Source organism: Taudactylus pleione, unplaced genomic scaffold (genome assembly GCF_031769625.1).
Source record: "Taudactylus pleione unplaced genomic scaffold, aTauple2 ptg000129l, whole genome shotgun sequence".
Taxonomy (NCBI): Eukaryota; Metazoa; Chordata; class Amphibia; order Anura; family Myobatrachidae; genus Taudactylus; species Taudactylus pleione.
Window position 1 is genome coordinate 17609155 of NW_028284531.1, and position 18471 is coordinate 17627625.

The 18471-nt window shown below is 41.1% G+C and overlaps 1 protein-coding gene across 3 annotated transcripts in view; it reads left to right on the top strand.

The window, feature by feature from the left end:
• The window catches only part of FES (FES proto-oncogene, tyrosine kinase), a 119179-nt gene that overhangs the window by 69658 nt on the left and 31050 nt on the right, over window positions 1-18471 (top strand). For all 3 annotated transcript variants that reach the window (XM_088472909.1, XM_088472908.1, XM_088472910.1), the window contains 4 exons: window positions 2357-2566; window positions 2786-2908; window positions 4746-4799; window positions 5997-6115. In XM_088472909.1, the coding sequence (XP_088329035.1) occupies window positions 2357-2566; window positions 2786-2908; window positions 4746-4799; window positions 5997-6115 (506 nt within the window). The remainder of the gene's footprint in view (window positions 1-2356; window positions 2567-2785; window positions 2909-4745; window positions 4800-5996; window positions 6116-18471) is intronic.

Consider the following 18471-nt stretch of genomic DNA (forward strand, 5'->3'; position numbering starts at 1 on the left):
GTTAGATCGTCAGCTACTGTATATCGTTCTGTGTGTATAGGCCTTTACACATTATGCTAAGCAGTATTAGTACCCCTTACACATTACGCCACACAGTATTAGTGCCCCTTACACATTATGCCTACTGTAGTAATTAACCTTATACATTATAACCACAGCAGTTATGCTCCTTACACATTATGCCACACAGAAGTGCCCCTTTTTCACATTATGCTATATAGCACTGTCACTTATACACTACACAGTTGTAATACCCCTTACACATTATGCCACACAGTAGTAATCCCCCCTCCCTTACACATTATGCCACACAGTAGTAATCCCCCATCCCTTACACATTATGCCACACAGTAGTAATCCCCCCTCCCTTACACATTATGCCACACAGTAGTAATCCCCCATCCCTTACACATTATGCCACACAGTAGTAATCCCCCCTCCCTTACATATTATGCCACACAGTAGTAATCCCCCCTCCCTTACATATTATGCCACACAGTAGTAATCCCCCCTCCCTTACACATTATGCCACACAGTAGTAATCCCCCCTCCCTTACATATTATGCCACACAGTAGTAATACCCCCTTCCTTACACATTATGCCACACAAACCCCCCTTACATATTATGCCACACAAACCCCCCCTTACACATTATGCCACACAGTAGTAATCCCCCCCTCCCTTACACATTATGCCACACAAACCCCCCCTTACACATTATGCCACACAGTAGAAAAATCCCCTCTCCCATCCCCCTCCTCCTCCTCGGGGCTCTCCCAAATGTAGCCAGCACTCACCTGGTCAATAAGAGACTGGCGACCTAGGAGTGGACTGAAGGCAGAATCCATTATCTGCTGCCACTTTGTTTACGGACTGTCAGTCTGTCACTCTGGAGTCTGGACTGTGCCTGCGCGCCCCAAAAAATGGCTCCTCACTCTTCCCACTGTGTCAGTGGGGACCGCATCGCTCATCGCTCTCACCCCTGGAGAGGGGAGGGGTAAGATCAGGACACAATCCAGATCATTCTTGCTCCTCCTGTCTATTAGTCAGCTGCTGCAGTCTCAGCGGTTCAACTTCAGCTCCACTAAAGCCCCCATACACGATATGACTTATGATCTGACGGCCGACATATCGGGCGGTCCCCACTCACAAAGCGATCGGATGGCCGACCGCCCGATATGCCGGCACCCCCCTCCCCCACCCGCATAGTACTGCATGGGATCGTACAGCGCATCCCCAGATCAAGTGAACATGCACTAAGATCTGGAGGTGTGATGTACTACCCCACGGGAGCGCGCACAGGCCGATATCATGCCCATACACAGTACGATATAGCAGCTATATCGTACCAATCTGTCAGATTGGCTGCTATATTGCACCGTGTATGGGGGCCTTAAGGGTCTGATTCAGATTTGGGAATAGAGTAAGAAAGAGCAAATAACTTCTCTTAAAAGCAAGTGAGGTGACTCTGAGGTGGTGAATTTACTGCCTGTCAGTCTACCCTGCGGAATCTTCGTCATATATTGTTGGTTCTCTTTCCTGAGGTAATTCAATTATTATAAAATTATTATTAAATAATATAATAATAAATATATTAATAATAATAATAATAAATATATTAATTATTATTAAATTATTATAAAATAGAAATAGATGCTATATGCACATAATGTATGTTGAATCTAAGTGATATGACTGTTTTATAAAGTATCTAATATACGCTGGCCGCGTCCACTATTGCAAATTTCAGAACAGGAGGAGGGGAGGGGGGGCCCATAGCGTAGGCATGCTGCGAGGGCCATGACAATAGCAGCCTTGCTGGCTAAAGGTCATTAAAGGACTTCTTTGTGTGCATAGTTTTTCTCACGTACAGACAGACAACTCTTTAGTTCTTGTTCCTCTTCCCACAGTTCTTTCAGTACAGCAATAACAGGTTATGTCTTCACTATACAAAGGGCAAGAAAATCCACAAAGTCATTGCCAAACAGAGAAATATCATTGTAGATGTTTTTAATATGCAATGTCCTGGTTAGAATGATGGCCTGAATCAGAGGTAGACGCAGTATCAATGCTTGCTTAGTTGAGTGATCATTTGCTGCTGTTGTGCATGCACAAAACCTTCTGGAAACCTCTATGGTGTACCACTGTGTATACGCAGAGATCGCTGTTGCGTTCGGAATTGTTCCCATTGCAAGGGAAAGCCATGGGCGTTCCTGGTGCACATTGTAAAATTAAATGTCTTTTGTACAATATAAAATAAGCATTTACAGTTATGCAATATTAAAGTTGTTTTACTTATTATTCAAGGTGGCACTACAATCATTATAATCTTATAATTTGTTATATTCTGCACAGCTTCCGCCCCTTTTGCCACTAATCCTTGATGTACAGAAACCGCTCAGTCAACAGAACTGGTACCATGGTGCCATCCCTCGAACTGAGGTATTAGGCTTGTTAACCAACAATGGAGATTTCCTTGTTCGCGAAAGCCAAGGGAAACAAGAATATGTTTTGTCTGTGTTGTGGGATGGACAACCGAGGCATTTCATCATTCAGTGTATCGATGTAAGTAACTGTTGTATAGCTGAGATATTAGGAAAACCTGTAGAATATCGCAGAGATTTCTACTCAATGTTTCACTCATCGCTTACACAAGATTACTGTTTAACAATAGGACTGATGATTATTCTGCACAAACAGAAACATTTTAATACACTGAGAATATATTAGTGCACTAGGACTTTCCAAGGAGCCATCATTACAGTTATTATTTTTGTTTAAAAGAATCTTTACAGATTGGAAGGAGAAGCCTTTCCAACTATCCCAATGCTAATTGATCACTTCATGAAGACCAAGCAAGTGGTGACCAAGAAGAGCGGTGTTATCCTGAATAAAGCCATCATTAAGGTAAAAATCTAGAACATTATCACCAAGCCAAGATGGCAGAGGATACAAATGTTTATCTCAGTCTCTTGCTGCTCCACATCTGCCACCCTACTCTGCAAATGCCTACACTTACCCTCACCTACAAAGCCATCACAAACACCACCCCCTCTAACCTCACCATGAAATACTCTCACAGGCCCTCAGATCTACCCCTGACCTGCATTTTGCCTACGCTCTCATAACCACAACTCTCTCCCCAATGTACAAGACTTGCCGCTACCTACCTATGGAATTCTCAATTAGGCCTGATCAGACTGTTACCCAGTCTTCAAATCATTTAGTTCTCTTTGAAAACCCATCTCTTTACTGAGGTCTCCATTACTCCCACCTACCATACCCCTCTTGTTACTTCGCCAATCTGCACTTTGAGCCACATTCGCTCCTAATCTGTGCTGTAATCACTAGATTGTAAGGTCTCTCATGAACAGGGCCCTCTCTACTCTATTTATTTTGTCTAATTAGTAAGTCCCTGTTTCATGTATGCTCTGTTTTACCACTGTCTGGTGCTACAGATCATTCTTGCAATTTACAAATCAACAATAATAATAATGTTTCCAATTTAAATAAGAAAATTGAATGAGTTGGGCAAATCACATTATGATGTAGTGAGCTCTGCTTTCATTGTGACATCCTAACTCCAAACAACCTTTGTCTGCCATCACATGACATGCTGAGAATCTGTGAGTCTGTATCTGTGTAGCAGATTGGATGTGTCTGTATGTGATATTCATATTGGTTTTTCCTCCAGAAAGATTTTGAAAAAGAGATAATGATTTGTAGGAGAACATCTAAAAATAATAATAAAATGCAAGCTTAAAAGGTACTTGACTTGCGATCAACTCTCTGCATCAATAACATTATTATTAATCCCTCCGCCATCCATTATTGACTTCTCATGATATCTTCCATCCTCCTCCCTCACTCATCCGGACTGCCAAACTGCTTATCTGCTTTTACACAGAGGGCAACTGATCATACAGTTACAGGGTTCTCTGCTGCCCTGTCCCCCAAACCTTCTTGTCCAATTGCCACATGACACAGCAGTTTTTTGAGCCAAAGTACAAATGCTCTGATTCATGCAGGCCAACGTTTTTCAGAACTCAGACGCCATGGCCCAATTTAAGTGGCGACATAACAAAAAGGTGCTGGAACTCCTGTCATCATTGTTCCAGTAAAAATTGTAGTCTGTGTATAAGTCTATATAAGAGAGAGAGTGAATAACTTGAGAACAGTGTATAATATTAACAACTTAACGGACAATTTTTTTTTTACCAAATGGCCCTTGATAATTGTAATTGTTTTATTTAATTAAGTGAAAATAAAATCTTTTCAAAAATTATTAAAATATTTTATTGTAGGAAAGTATTTCTAGGTGGAGTGCCCGCACCACCTCCTGTCCACAGGCCCCTATACTAAAATTACCTCCCTCCCCCATCGGCAATAAACCGCATCAGTGGCAATTGTTCTCCATTAACATTATCCCCCACCCCCACTAGTGGTAATAGATCCCTAGTCCTATAACCCCCCTCTCTCCCTCCCACCCCCAGTGTAATAGGTCACAGGTTTTGCATATGCCTTCCCTCTTCCCGCAGTGACCAGTGTCATTTTTAACTAAATTAAAATTCCTCCATCTGAGCAGCTGTTTACCCAGCTTTAGATGGTTAAAGCTTGGGGAAATATTTTTGTGGAGATTATCACCCAAACCAAATTGAAATAAGCTGATAGCACATAGGGATATATTTTTGTCATTTTGCTGTCAGCTACAATGAAATAATTGTATTTACTCTCACTGTAACAGGACAAATGGGTATTGGAACACGAAGAAGTCATCCTGGGAGAAAGGATTGGACGGGTACGTGAGCTGTGCTTGATGCAAACTCAATAAAATACATCGTATTAATGGCAACTGATAATTACATAATAAAACAAACCAGACTGAGAGGAGTAAACAGAGCCTAATAGATGGCATTCAATTAAAAGTGCTGTATCACAATAAAAAATCAAATGTACATAAAATTATTTAAACCATTTTAAAAGTAATTATTTGAAAAGCAATTTTCAGAAGCATCACCAAGTTGTATTTTAATGTTTCAAATAATTATATAATTTACCTACTTACCATGAAGATAATATTACTTAATTAAACATGAGCAAGTTGTGATATTTACCATATGCTGCGCTGAAATAACAATAAAGCCAATGTTTGATATTAATATAAATCAAACCTTGTGCATTACTTATGCTGGCCATACACGCTACAATTATCGGGGCAATCCGCCTGATATCGGTGGATCGGCCCGATAATTGTAGCGTGTGTGCGGGCGACCGAGGGTTAAATATTTAACCCTCGGTCGGGCATGCAGGATTGTCCAGCATGCCCGTCCGATGCGATATTTACCTGGTAACTGTCGGCCGCATCGGGCAGTGGATGCCCAGCGCGGCCGACAGACAGACATTTCCTGTGTCCATTCCTACGGAAGGAACAGGGAAATGTCTCCTCCCCCGGGGCGGAGCGCGGATGTCGGGCTATACACTGAGATTTCTCTCACAGCGTATGCCGGCGACATCTGCGGCTGGCAGCCGGCCAGATAAAATGTCTGTAGGTCTGACAGACATTTTATCTGGCTGTGTATGCCCAGCATAAGATGAATAATACACAAGTTATGTCCATCATGCTCTCTAGCACTTCTCTGCTACAGGCAGTAATATTTTTAAGGGAGGTCCCTCTTAGCGAATCGTGGAGCACTACAAACCCCAGCATGTAATGTATGTACTGAATGGGACAATAGTGTGCTAACTGTATTTCACTAAATGTTAACTTGTGAAGTTTAGAGAGTAAAAATACATGGTAAAACCTGCATAAAACTTTTAGAGGGTCTGTTGGAACGTAATGAAAGACCGTATTGTAACAGTGTATTGTGAATGTTAGCCTTCCTGGCATAGACTTTTTACTAAAGGTACAGTACACTTCGAGTCAACATAATTTTATGTACAGTGGAGCCCCAGATACTTTCATTGTTCAGTATTTATTTTTTTTTATCTCATCCAGGGTAATTTTGGTGAAGTGTTCAGTGGACGTCTTCGTGCCGATAACTCTCCAGTTGCGGTTAAAACTTGCCGGGAAACTTTGCCACCAGACTTGAAGGACAAGTTTCTGTCGGAGGCTAGGTGAGGACACAGAAATGTGTCTGTTTAACCTTATGGAATTTAATTTGCCTTTCCGTTATAGATACAGAGCAGTGTTCCAGGCAAGATGCACTCTCTCCTCACTTAACTTCCATTAATTTTATCTAGTAGCTATAGCTTAACTGACAAATCCGGGCAGTGCTCATTGATCTGACACGGTAACAGCATGTAAAGTCTTCTGTAAGTGCAGCCTGCTGGATCGTTAGGCACTGAGATTATATATCAAATTACAATCAGTGGACACTTTAATATTGATTCATTTCTCAACTGTGTCATGTAAAGTGGAACAAGCTGTCAGCTGGGAGCCTGGAAGGCAGAATATTGCTGATCTTTGACATAGTAAAGACTTGCTGAGTGGGTGTTCTTTTACCAGCCCAAAAAATTCATTAACTAGGGATCAACTTGGAAAGTAGCAATCACGCCATCAGCATTACATCTTCTGTCAGCCGGCTTATTGCTGCTGGTGCACAGTTGGCTATTATTGCGTCGTAAATTGCAGGCGTGAATTACTTTCAATAAAAATGCACAATTGGATGCATATGCAAAGCTGCTACTATCAGGCAACGCCATCAGATTGGCAGCAGTACCATACGCGCCAGGTTTATGCCAGACATACGTCACATTTACACCCATGTTTTTAACCATTACTATTGCTAGCACAATATGTGTTAGCTAATAGGTCACCATAAAACTTCAAAACCCCTCTAATACATCAGGAACACCTCTCCATCCTGTATACGGAAAAAAAAACAAGTTTGCTGTAACGTGCACACAAAAGCCTCATGTATACCTGAACAATGAACAAAGCAACTAACAGCATCAGTGGTGTATTCATGGTCAGCGAATCATTAGCGCTGACAATTGTGCATTTTTACACGTCCCTGACAATCCACAATATGGCTCTCTCAGGAGTCTGTCCGTCTGCATGCCAGACAGAAAGTGTTTGCAATTGCACAAGCTTGGCCTAATTGACTGTAATCGGCCTCAGCCCTTTTCGGTATCCTTCCCACCACTGTAAGTGCAGGCGGGCATAACTATGTATGTCTGCAAGTGCGCATTCGTGTGCTTGGGCATGTTCAGAGCGATTTAACAAAAGATATGAATGAAATAAATAGGAAGAACCTAGACACATGTCACATAGATCTGATTATACAGAATCTTATTAAATTATAAAATGATTTACAGGCAGATATTATTTTCTCTTTATTCAAGAAATGACTCATTGGATTTACCTGTGTATAATGAGAATGCAATAATAATAATCCTTTTCAGAAAATCCATCTCATTAAGTTACATACATCATCTGTGTTTATGGAGTCCCTCACTGCTTCTGTTGTTACCACTTTGCAGCTGACAGTACTGTATAATATAATAAACTGTAGTACAAACAGAGAAAAAAGGCTATAAGCCTATGAAGTACAATACCACCCACCGTGGCAGGAACATCATTGGCAACTCCCAATTAGTAAAAACAATCCAATTTAGCCATTAATAATACCTACAACATGGATTTTTCTGAATTCTCTTATGCATTCAATATTTCTATTAATATGGATAAATGACATTACTAACGCATATGAATTGCTGAAAAACGTATCTATACAGTCATGTAGTTGCATATGAGAATAACATTTATGTTACTAAAGCAACTAGAATTTAGACATTCACATTGTCCTGGGATGAATTACATTGCAAATGAAATAATGTAGCCTCACATTTACAGTTTTGATGATACAGAACACATAACAATTATGTATAATTATTTCTAATTGTTTGAAAGGAACAAACATCTTCCTCATGATGAAGATGAGGCAGCTTAACCAGTTGTGGCCTAGTAGCAAAGTCGGATTAAGTGCAGTTATCTGAAAATTCACAAATCTACCAAGAGACATATGTTAAAACAGTTGTTCATATTTAATAGGGAAAATAGTCTGAGTCCGAGCTCTACTACTTGTCTCCTTGGAAATGGGAAACATGAAGCATGGAATTTCATTCTAGACACAGAACACTTGAGTCACCCATCTGAAACTTTCCTGCCTGCTAGACAAATTGATGCACTAATTTGTATGCCGTTATCTTATTTCATTTTCAACTGTTTTCTGTATTTTAAAGCAAAAACAGGAGTGGGGTGGGGGTCAATATTGCAAACCACTTAACATCAAAATGTCAGTCATAGCAAGGAGGTGACATTTGAGGACAATAGTTCTCAGTTTTCTCAGACCCCACTGATGGTGTAGCTTCCATTTTTTCAAAAACATAAATTTTCAGTTTGGTTGAGTAGTTTTCTTACACAAATAATTTGGTATTTGGATGTTATATATAAGAGCTTTAGAATATTTGGCATTATTGGGGTCACAAGTTCGATTCCTGATCAGAATCCTTTTTGTTGGAGTTTCTATGTTTTCCCTGTGTATAACTAAGCTTTGCGTAATTGATGGAGCTATATAAATACATAAATGATAATATAATGAGGCCTCTCTAACCTCCCATTTCGAATACTAGTCTGTGACAATAAAATTCAAACCTACAGATGGTGCCACTACTTGCTTTGATCATCCCCCATTTTATATATAAATTGGTACCCAGTGCTTGATCAGGTTTGATTAGTTGATTATTCCAGCCTTAATGGTCCTAAAGCTTTGTGTAACTCTTCCATTTTAGAGACCACAGATTATACTGCTTTACTTGTCATTACTCATATGTTTTTTTGGACCACTTAGAAATTCTTTTGAATTTCATCAGTTTGATAGTGACATACATGTTTGCAGTACAATCGTGTCTTCGGATCACATTTTACTGTTGGCAACTCACATTTGCCTATTGCGGCCAAGGTTTCCCATTTGTGTTTGAAATTCAGTGTTCATATTGACATTTTTAAATATTTTGTATTTTTAAACACTATTTAAATAACATTTATAAAATAATAAAAAGGCTTTTCATTTTTTTTATTACTTGAACTGTGAACATTGCGAACAGTTTGACACTTGCAGATTGCATTTAAAGTTTGCCATTGGTCTTCACATTTAAGAACCAATAACATGGACCAAGTTAAGCTTGAACGTGTTAGATGGAAACTGTTCAACTTTGTCAAATTAAATTACATTTCTTTATATAGAAATGCAAGAAATTCCATTAACATCTCACTGTCAGTTCCAGTTGTAATCATTTTTGTAGGCTAAATATTTTAGAAGAGCAACCCTACTTTGTTGTTAGCCAAAATTAACCTTAGAGGTTAATAGTGGCTAGCCAGGTCTGATGTGAGATGCTCCATACTTCTATGAGTCTTTGTTCATGCACAGAATACAAGTGATGAGCATCTAAGTTTTTTACTACAGATTTCTGGTTGTCTTTTTGCTATGCTTGTATACAGTCTGCTGTAAGGTGTTTTACAGTTTTCTCTGTATCACATAGGAGCACTGGGTTGTTTCCACTGGGTGTATCATATGCTGTGAATTCTACCCATTTTGTCGGAAGTATGCAAGTGTCTTTCTGTATGTATATACTGAGAACAACGCCAAACACTAATTTGGCTATCATTTTTATTTATTTTAGATAAAGGATTCCCTCTCTTCATAGAAACCACAGTCTTGTTTTCTGTATTGATGACCAGAATGTGCGAATATGAATGTGTGGGTACAGGGATGGAAGATCTACAGAGTCTAGATAAACAGTCAATAGAACAATACCAGATTGTTGACATGCAAAAGGTCGACCGTTAAAATGTTGACATGGACTTAGATTGACGGTCAAAATGTCGACACAAATGGTCGAAACAGAAAAGGCTTGACACATGGTTTTACATGATTTTTCATGATTTTTAGGGTTAGGAACTTGAAGGAGGGTTAGGTTTAGGCTGCAGAAGGGTACTGTTATGGTTAGGCAATTGGGGGGAGGATTGGAGCTAGGGGGAGGATTAGAGTTAAAATATAAAAAAAAACGCGTCAACCTTTTCTGGGTCAACCATTTGTGTGTTCACCTTTTGACCATGTTGACTATTTTACCCCGTTGACATTAGTCCATGTTGACATTTAACAGTCAACCTTTTGACCCTGTCGACCTATTGCATGTCGACCTACTGACTGTTTATCTAAATACTGTAGAGCTTTCAATCCACAACCTCTTTTGTTCCAGTATAGCGTGTTTCCTCCATGCAAGCTATATGAACATGAAAGGTTTGTAAATGCCTCAAGAACAGGGCCACTTAACTGAGGACTTAATTTTGTTAATGTTAAGAAAGTGTGTGCCATTTCAAATTACGTACTGCTGCTATAGTCCTGAGATTATGTAAGTAATAAACATCTAAATTAATTGTGCCCTGGGGGAATCAATTTAACAGTGCTAACCAGGCACTCTCCCAACAACAAAACACAATATTTAACTCGGTATTACCAATGTTGTTGTATGAGAGCTCCTCCTTCTGTCTAATAACTCCCTGACTGTATCAGGTCAATAGATAACTATACCGTCTTAGGGGGCGTGGCCTAACTGGCAGAGTGGACAGACGTGGCTTTATACAGCTCCTGCCTTACCTGTCCTTTATAGAGAAGAGCCTGCGTCTTACCCACTTGACACATCGCTGCTCAGACACCTGTGGGAGCCCACACCACCCTGGCTCCATAGCCCGGACTATTGGAGCGATTTGAGCCCCCTGCTCGATTGAGGCCTACTTCTCCCCCTGAAGCCGCGGCCTCGAGTTTGGAGCCTCCGTGGTCCGCGGGTTGTGCCTCCGCTAATGTTGCCGCTCCTGACCCCAGCTATCTTCCGGGGTGTGCCGCTACCTTCCTCCGTGGGGATCCTCCGGTGAGTGCCTCTCCCACTCCGTCTTATAAGCCCCCTGGACACCGCTTTAAGGAGCGCTATTTTAATCGCGGCTGCCGCCGCCGCTGGCTCCTGCTGGGCCCCGTGAAGTGACACATCAGCCCACAGCTCTTTCCCCTTTGAAGAGGCTTTAACACTGGGCTCTGCCCCACCGCCCTCCTTGGTGACCATTTAAGGGGGTCTTGCAAAGCCCTGCAGGCCGCACGGATGTGTCCCCCTGGCTACATGTACACAGCCTCCAGCCCCAACTGAAACCTATAACACCCCTCCCAGTCCATACTCACTATAAGTGTGGGTTGTTGTCTCCAGGGAGTCGTCTGCCTTAAGGAACATTCTGAAGAGATGACTGGGCCTTCTTTCTCTGTATAACCCTCTGTGGTGTCCGTTATCCTGTTTAACTTGTGCTGGACTCAGTAATTATTCTCCATTACAGTGTTCTCTGATCCAGTGATACTGGTGCTCCCCCCGGTGGTCATAGCTTTTATTGCATGCCATAACAGCACTTGGCATTAGATTTATATTTTTCACCTTTGTCGACAACACTTTTGAGCGATATTTATGTAAAAAGGGCTCTTAACCACAATGACTGTCTCTAACATACTACCATGAAACAAGGCGTTATACATCCATAATGGCTATATAATAATCCCCTGGCCTCTGGGGGTTGGTGATCGACTGCCTCAACTTTTCATATGACATCGTAACATTTAAACGAACGTTTACTGCCTATCATTAACCTACATTTTCAGCTACCTATATGCCATGGGCAAAACCGGGAAATCTGCTCACAAGAAAGAGACTCCTCATCCTAGAACAGAACCATCTCAATCTGACCTACGTCCATTTCTCTTGCCAACTCCTGCTAAACAAGACTCTATCTCTGACTCAATAGCATCTTCACCAGATCCATCAAATCCTCCTAGCCCTATGTCAATGGAGACCCCAGCAATGCAATCCTCTACAAAGTCCAACAATGACATACAAGAACTTCTGACATACGTCAAGACATTACCGACAAAGTCAGACATCCAAAATACTCTTCGTCAGGAATTGGCGTCTGTTAAGCAAGATCTTTCTTTACTGTCGGACCGCCTTACGTCCCTAGAAGATAGTCAAGAACACACAGATTCCTCTTTGTCTAAGTTGACAACAATAGTTGCCCAACAATCAAGGGAACTACTCTCGCTTAAAACCAGAATGGAAGACTTGGACAATCGTGGCCGAAGAAATAACATACGCGTCAGGGGCTTGCCTGAGGATGTCCTCCCCTCGAACTTAATCGATGCTTTAACAAAGATTTTCAATGAAATTCTCGGCAATAACCCAAACGACAAGCTACAATTTGACCGAGTACATCGAGCTTTGCGGCCGCGTGGCTCCTCATCCGACCGCCCGAGAGATGTAATCTGCCGATTACACTACTTTGCCCAAAAAGAGGAAATAATGCGGAAAGTCAGGCAACTAGATGGTGTGGATTTTAATGGCGATGTTATTCACATCTTTCAGGACTTATCGTGGCATACTCTGCAACAGCGCCGAGCTCTACGCCCACTGACTGATGAGTTGCGCAAACGCCAATTAAAGTACAGATGGGGATTCCCCTTCCACCTGCAGGTGACTCTCTCGGGCAAATCGCACACTCTCTATAACCCCTCTGACCTATTATCCTTTTGTTCTGCTCTGGGCCTTCCGAAAATTGAAACTCCTGATTGGAAAGAACCATTAGCTCAATGGGACTTGCCCTCAACTGAATCACGGCCTTCCTCTTGGCAGACGGTCAGGAATCCTCAACGTCGAAACAGGTTTTCCCCAGATCATTCCGCAGCAGAAGTTACCTGATTGTGTATTTCCATTTCCCTTTTCTAGGATAATGTTCACTATAGAGTGCTAATTTATATTTAATATTGACAGTGTTATATTTTCCCATAATGTAATGTTCACTAAACTTTAATATGTCTTGATGTTTATATCTAGAGTTTTATACCTTGCTAACCTTTTGAGGTTGAAGTTGACACCAATCCCCTGTGCCCCCTCACCCGCTTAATGTATATTACTACTGAGACTTCGGACCATAATTGTTGTTCCGTGGTTTCAGTCGCGGGTTTTTCAGTATTGTTTATCTTGCATATCTTGTTAATGTCTGTTTTTCAATGTTGTTTTCTTTTTTTTTTTCTTTATTTGTTTTTTCTTTTTTTTCCCTTGGGTCTTTGAATGCCATTATTTCTTTGCCATCCATAATGTCCCTGCCTACTAAAATTTTAATCTCCTCCGTCAATGTCCGAGGATTAAATTCTCCAGAAAAGCGTTCTCAAATGTTGCGCGCTCTATGGGCAAATAGAGTTGATGTAGCACTGGTTCAGGAAACACATTTTAAAATTGCAGCGCGCCCTCAGTCTTTGTGTGATAGACATTATTCTGCTGCCTATTATAATAATAACCCAGAGGGGAAGTCGAAAGGCGTCGCAATTATTTTCTCACGCAAACTCCCCATTTCTGATGTAAACATACATAGATTGATTCCGGGTAGACTCCTCTTACTTACATGCCACATATATAATCAGGTCTTCACTTTCATCAATATTTATGCCCCCAACAAGGGCCAATATGATTTTCTCCGGTCTGCAATGGATATGGTTGACCCCCTACTTCAGGGTATTGTTCTTTTGGGAGGAGATCTTAACTGGTCCTTAGACCCCTCACTAGATATATCTAAGGATGCGCCTAGGTATCCCCTTGCTAAGTACAAAAAAGTCAAGACTTTGTTTCATAATTACCAACTGGCAGACTCCTGGAGGACATTATATCCCACGGGCCGTAACTACTCCTTTTATTCCCATCCTCACAACACATACTCTCGCCTGGACTATCTATTCCTCAGCCATAGACACCTCCACATGCTCGCTGAAGCTGACATTGGGCCAATAACATGGTCAGATCACGCTCCGGTCTCATTGACGTTGATCCTTCCACATTTTTCCTCTAAACAATGGACGTGGCGATTAAATGAATCCCTCTTACAGGACACATACTGTAAAGCCGAAATCGATACTGCGCTATCTGACTATATTACCCACAACGACTTACCAGAAACCTCCCCAATCTCAATATGGGAAGCGCACAAGTGCGTTATCCGTGGTAAGCTTATTCAATTGGGCTCCTATATTAAAAAACAAAAATCTGCACAGATTTCGACCCTTTTACAACAAATTAAATTACTAGAGGCGTCGCATAAACAAACCATGTCTAAAGAGGACTATCATAAGCTTATGGAATCTCGTAATATTCTTAGCAAATTACTTTCGAACAACATACAGTTGTCCGTTAAAAAGTGTAGAAGTCGCTTTTATCACTGGGGTAATAAGCCGGGACGTCTTTTGGCTAGAGCGCTGAGAGCCCAGCGAGCATGTGGATTCATACACACACTTAAGGATAGTGGGGGAAGGCCTCAAGTTGAAACCTCTAAACTTGCAGAATGCTTCCAACAATATTATTCTTCTCTTTATAACCTACCTAATACTAATCCTGTATCCTCTAATCCTCTTACTTCACAAAACGTTCTTGATTATTTGGCTTCCATTTCCTTTCCTACTATCTCACCTCTAGATAAGCTGGCGTTGGAGGTTCCATTCTCTGTGCGTGAGCTAGAGTTAGCATTAGCCTCTTCACCTACGGGAAAGTGCCCTGGCCCTGACGGCTTAACCATAGGTTATTACAAGAGTTTCCAGAATAAACTAATCCCTATGATGTTGAAGGCTTTCAACCATATCTCAGTGGAATCGCAATTTTCTAAACAATTCCTAGAGGCACACATCTCAGTCATCCCCAAAGCTGGTAAGGACCCCTCCCTGTGTTCGAGCTACAGACCCATTTCATTATTAAATATGGACCTTAAATTATATGCCAAGCTAATAGCTAATAGGCTAAACCCCCTCATTCCTCAGCTGATACATACTGACCAAGTCGGATTTGTTAAGGGACGGGAGGCACGTGATAATACCACAAAAGTCCTCAATTTGGTACACTTTGCTACTACTCAATCAAAGATCCCTATTATCCTACTCTCCACCGACGCTGAAAAAGCGTTTGATAGAATTAATTGGTCTTTTATGAGGTCTGTGCTGGTACACATGGGATTGGGTCCCGTGACACTGCATAGAATTCTGGCCCTTTATTCCTGTCCTTCGGCGAGGGTGAGGGTCAATGGTGAGCTGTCTGGATCTTTCTCCATACACAATGGCACGCGACAAGGCTGCCCTCTGTCGCCATTGATTTTCATCCTTTGCATGGAGGCTCTGGCCGGATCTATACGCGCCAATCCACTTATTTCTGGGATTATGGTAGGTGAACAGGAACACAAACTGGCTCTTTTTGCGGATGACCTATTGGCTACTGTTTCCCACCCGGTGACGTCTCTGCCTCACTTGATGCATGAGTTTGACCGTTTTGGAAAGTTGTCCAACTTTAAAATTAACTTCACAAAATCTTGGGCCTTAAATCTGTCTGCGCATGCTTCTGTAGTTTCGGGTTTGCAGTCGGCTTTCCCATTCCCTTGGCACCCTTCTCATATTACCTACCTAGGGGTTAAAATTCCTAAAAACATGTTGCATCTCTTTAATATTAATTTTTCTCCCATCCTCTCCTCCATTCGAATGGACTATTCCCATTGGCATTTGAAACAACTTTCTTGGCTGGGTAGAATAAGCGTGGTGAAGATGAATACGCTTCCTAAATTGCTTTACCTCTTTCAGTCTTTGCCCATTCAGATTCCAGATTCCTGGTTCCGTTCGCTAAATGTCTTAATTCAGCAATTTATTTGGTCTAGGAAACAACCTAGGATTAAACGTACTCTTCTAACTCGACCAAAACAACTGGGTGGTCTCCAACTCCCAGATATCAAAGCATACTATCACACTATCCACCTTAATAGAATTCTTGAGTGGACTAGATATAGAGAGGTGAAGCAATGGGTTGCCCTTGAAGGTCGCTTCATGAAATTTCCCCCTGAAATAACACCTTGGCTTCCTTCCATTCCTAAACTAGATTTCCATCATCCAACAATTTCTCCTTCCCTTTCGGTGTGGAATTCTTTAAGAAATCTCCCTTATATTTCTTCACGCTTTGGACCTCTTACTTCTTTTTTGGCTAACCCGGATTTTCCCCCTGGTATTGATTTTAATCAATTCCCTAACTGGGTGCGGGAAGGCCTTTTTCGGACTGGCCAGCTGGTGACTAAGTCAGGTATCAAAGCATTTCTTGATATCCAGGAAAGGTGGTCAATACCTCATTCAGATTTTTGGAAATACCTGCAAGTTCGCCATTACCTGTCCTCTGCGGGTAGAATGAATGTTTCTAGTCGAGATCTCACTGCTTTCGAAAAACTTTGCATTTCACCAACCGATCCATCCCACACAATTTCTGCTATCTACCAGATACTCCTTAACAACCCTTCCTGTATCATACCTCCTTGGGCTAAAAAATGGGAATTAGATTTAGGCATTACCCTCACAGAGCAAGAATGGCAAACAATATTTCTCAAGGCACACTGCAGCTCAACTTGCTCAATTATCAAGGAAACGCAATACAAAATTTTGATGAGATGGTATAGACACCCTACACTATTACATGCCATGTTCCCAACAAAATCCAACTGTTGCTGGAGATGTCTTAGGGCTCCAGGGTCGTTACTACATATATGGTGGGACTGTCCACAGCTATCTAAATATTGGTTGGAGGTCATTTCCGTTTCACAACAAATTTTAGGCGCGCCTGTCCCCACTGATCCAGCATTTTGGTTAATAAATTATTCTGAGTCCTCACTGGGATACTACAAAAAGTCCTTGCTGCGCCATTTGAGTAATGCCGCAAGAGCTGTCATTCCAATTCTTTGGAACTCTTGTAACCCGCCCACACGTAGGGACTGGTTCCAAAGACTCGATTACTACATGTCAATGGAAGACTCTTCAACCCTCTCCATCAATAGCCCTTTTATTCTCACTAATACTTGGCTTCCATGGTTGGAATACAAAAACTCTATGGAATATAGAAATTATATGTTTCCAGCCGTAATTACCCCGTAATATAGACTGCAGCTTCTTTATATTGGCTAACCACTTACTTTTAAAACATGAAGACCCTTCCCTGTTCCCCCATTTTTTGTTACTTAGTATATAGTTTTTCTTTTTACTTTACCTTCTTTATACTGTGTGATATGTGTTTATTGAAATGTAAAAAAGTGGTTTCTAATTTGCGTACATTTGGACACGTACACGTTGATAATGTTTTGCTTCTGTATGATGTACGTTCTTTGTTTGAAACCTCTAATAAAAACAGAATGCAAAAAAAAAAAAAACTATACCGTCTTATAAGATAGTCTAACCACTGATGATTCGTAACACAACGCAGCACTGTGAACCATTATTTTGTCTCCCTATTTGTGTAGTTAGATATGCTATAACTTCTAATTTATTACTTGTCTACTTTTGTCAAATTCAGCCATATACCTGCACTACTTCCATAGTTTTGCATATATAGTTTATTGACATTTATCAGGAGACTTATAAATGTTGTTGTATCCTGACAAAAATGATTATATCTGCGGGCTGTATGCTTATTTTTATGGATCTGATCATCAATTTGCTGAGGGAAAATAGAACTGAGCAACCACAGTAGTAAGGTAGGCACAAGAATGACCTTGTGGTGTGCTCAGTCCACATAAACAAGGTTTCATTTAGTAGGAGGTGTTCATTTAACAATTAGGGAAGGTTTAGCATTACTCATACAGAAATATGTATATTTATTTATTCATGTCATCATGTCATTCCTGATTGCAAACAGCTGCTTAGTAGCTTAGCCATGGAAAATGTCCATAAACTGCATCATCTCTCATGTAGAAAAACTCCATATACATCCATAGAAATGCACAGAGCACATAGAAATACACACATACATTTAAGAGGGAAATTCATTTGTTCAAAATGGCTGAAAGTTGCCGGGAGCCAGACCATTGCCCTGGCAATGCGCAGCCGCAAACAGCACAGATTTTCCTTTGCAGCCCATAGAGGAGCACGGTAAAACCAGCAATGTTGTTCTACCGTAATTCGTGCACGCCGCTAAGATTGTAATCGCCCACTGAATATTTAACAAAAGGTAATAAAAATATTTAATGGTGACATTTACAATTGTCAGATCTGCAGATGTACTATGAACTTGCTCAGTGTCATGCTAGAATTACACAGGCCCATAAAAGTAGGCACAATCGCGCAAATACAGATAAGTTGCACAGCATCATCGTTCATTTGTGAGGCGCCACTAAACTCCGCAGCCCTGGAAGTCAGTATTACAAATGAAGCAAGATACAAACTGCACATCAGAATAGAATAAATACATATGAGGTTGATGAAGGAGGTGCAGTCATGAGACAGAGGGTAGAGAGGGCCCTCTGGAAGGATGCCACATTCTAGAGGGCAGTGCTGAGACAATAGCAGCTAGTGGGACCCAAAGAGAAAGTGAGACTGTAGTTG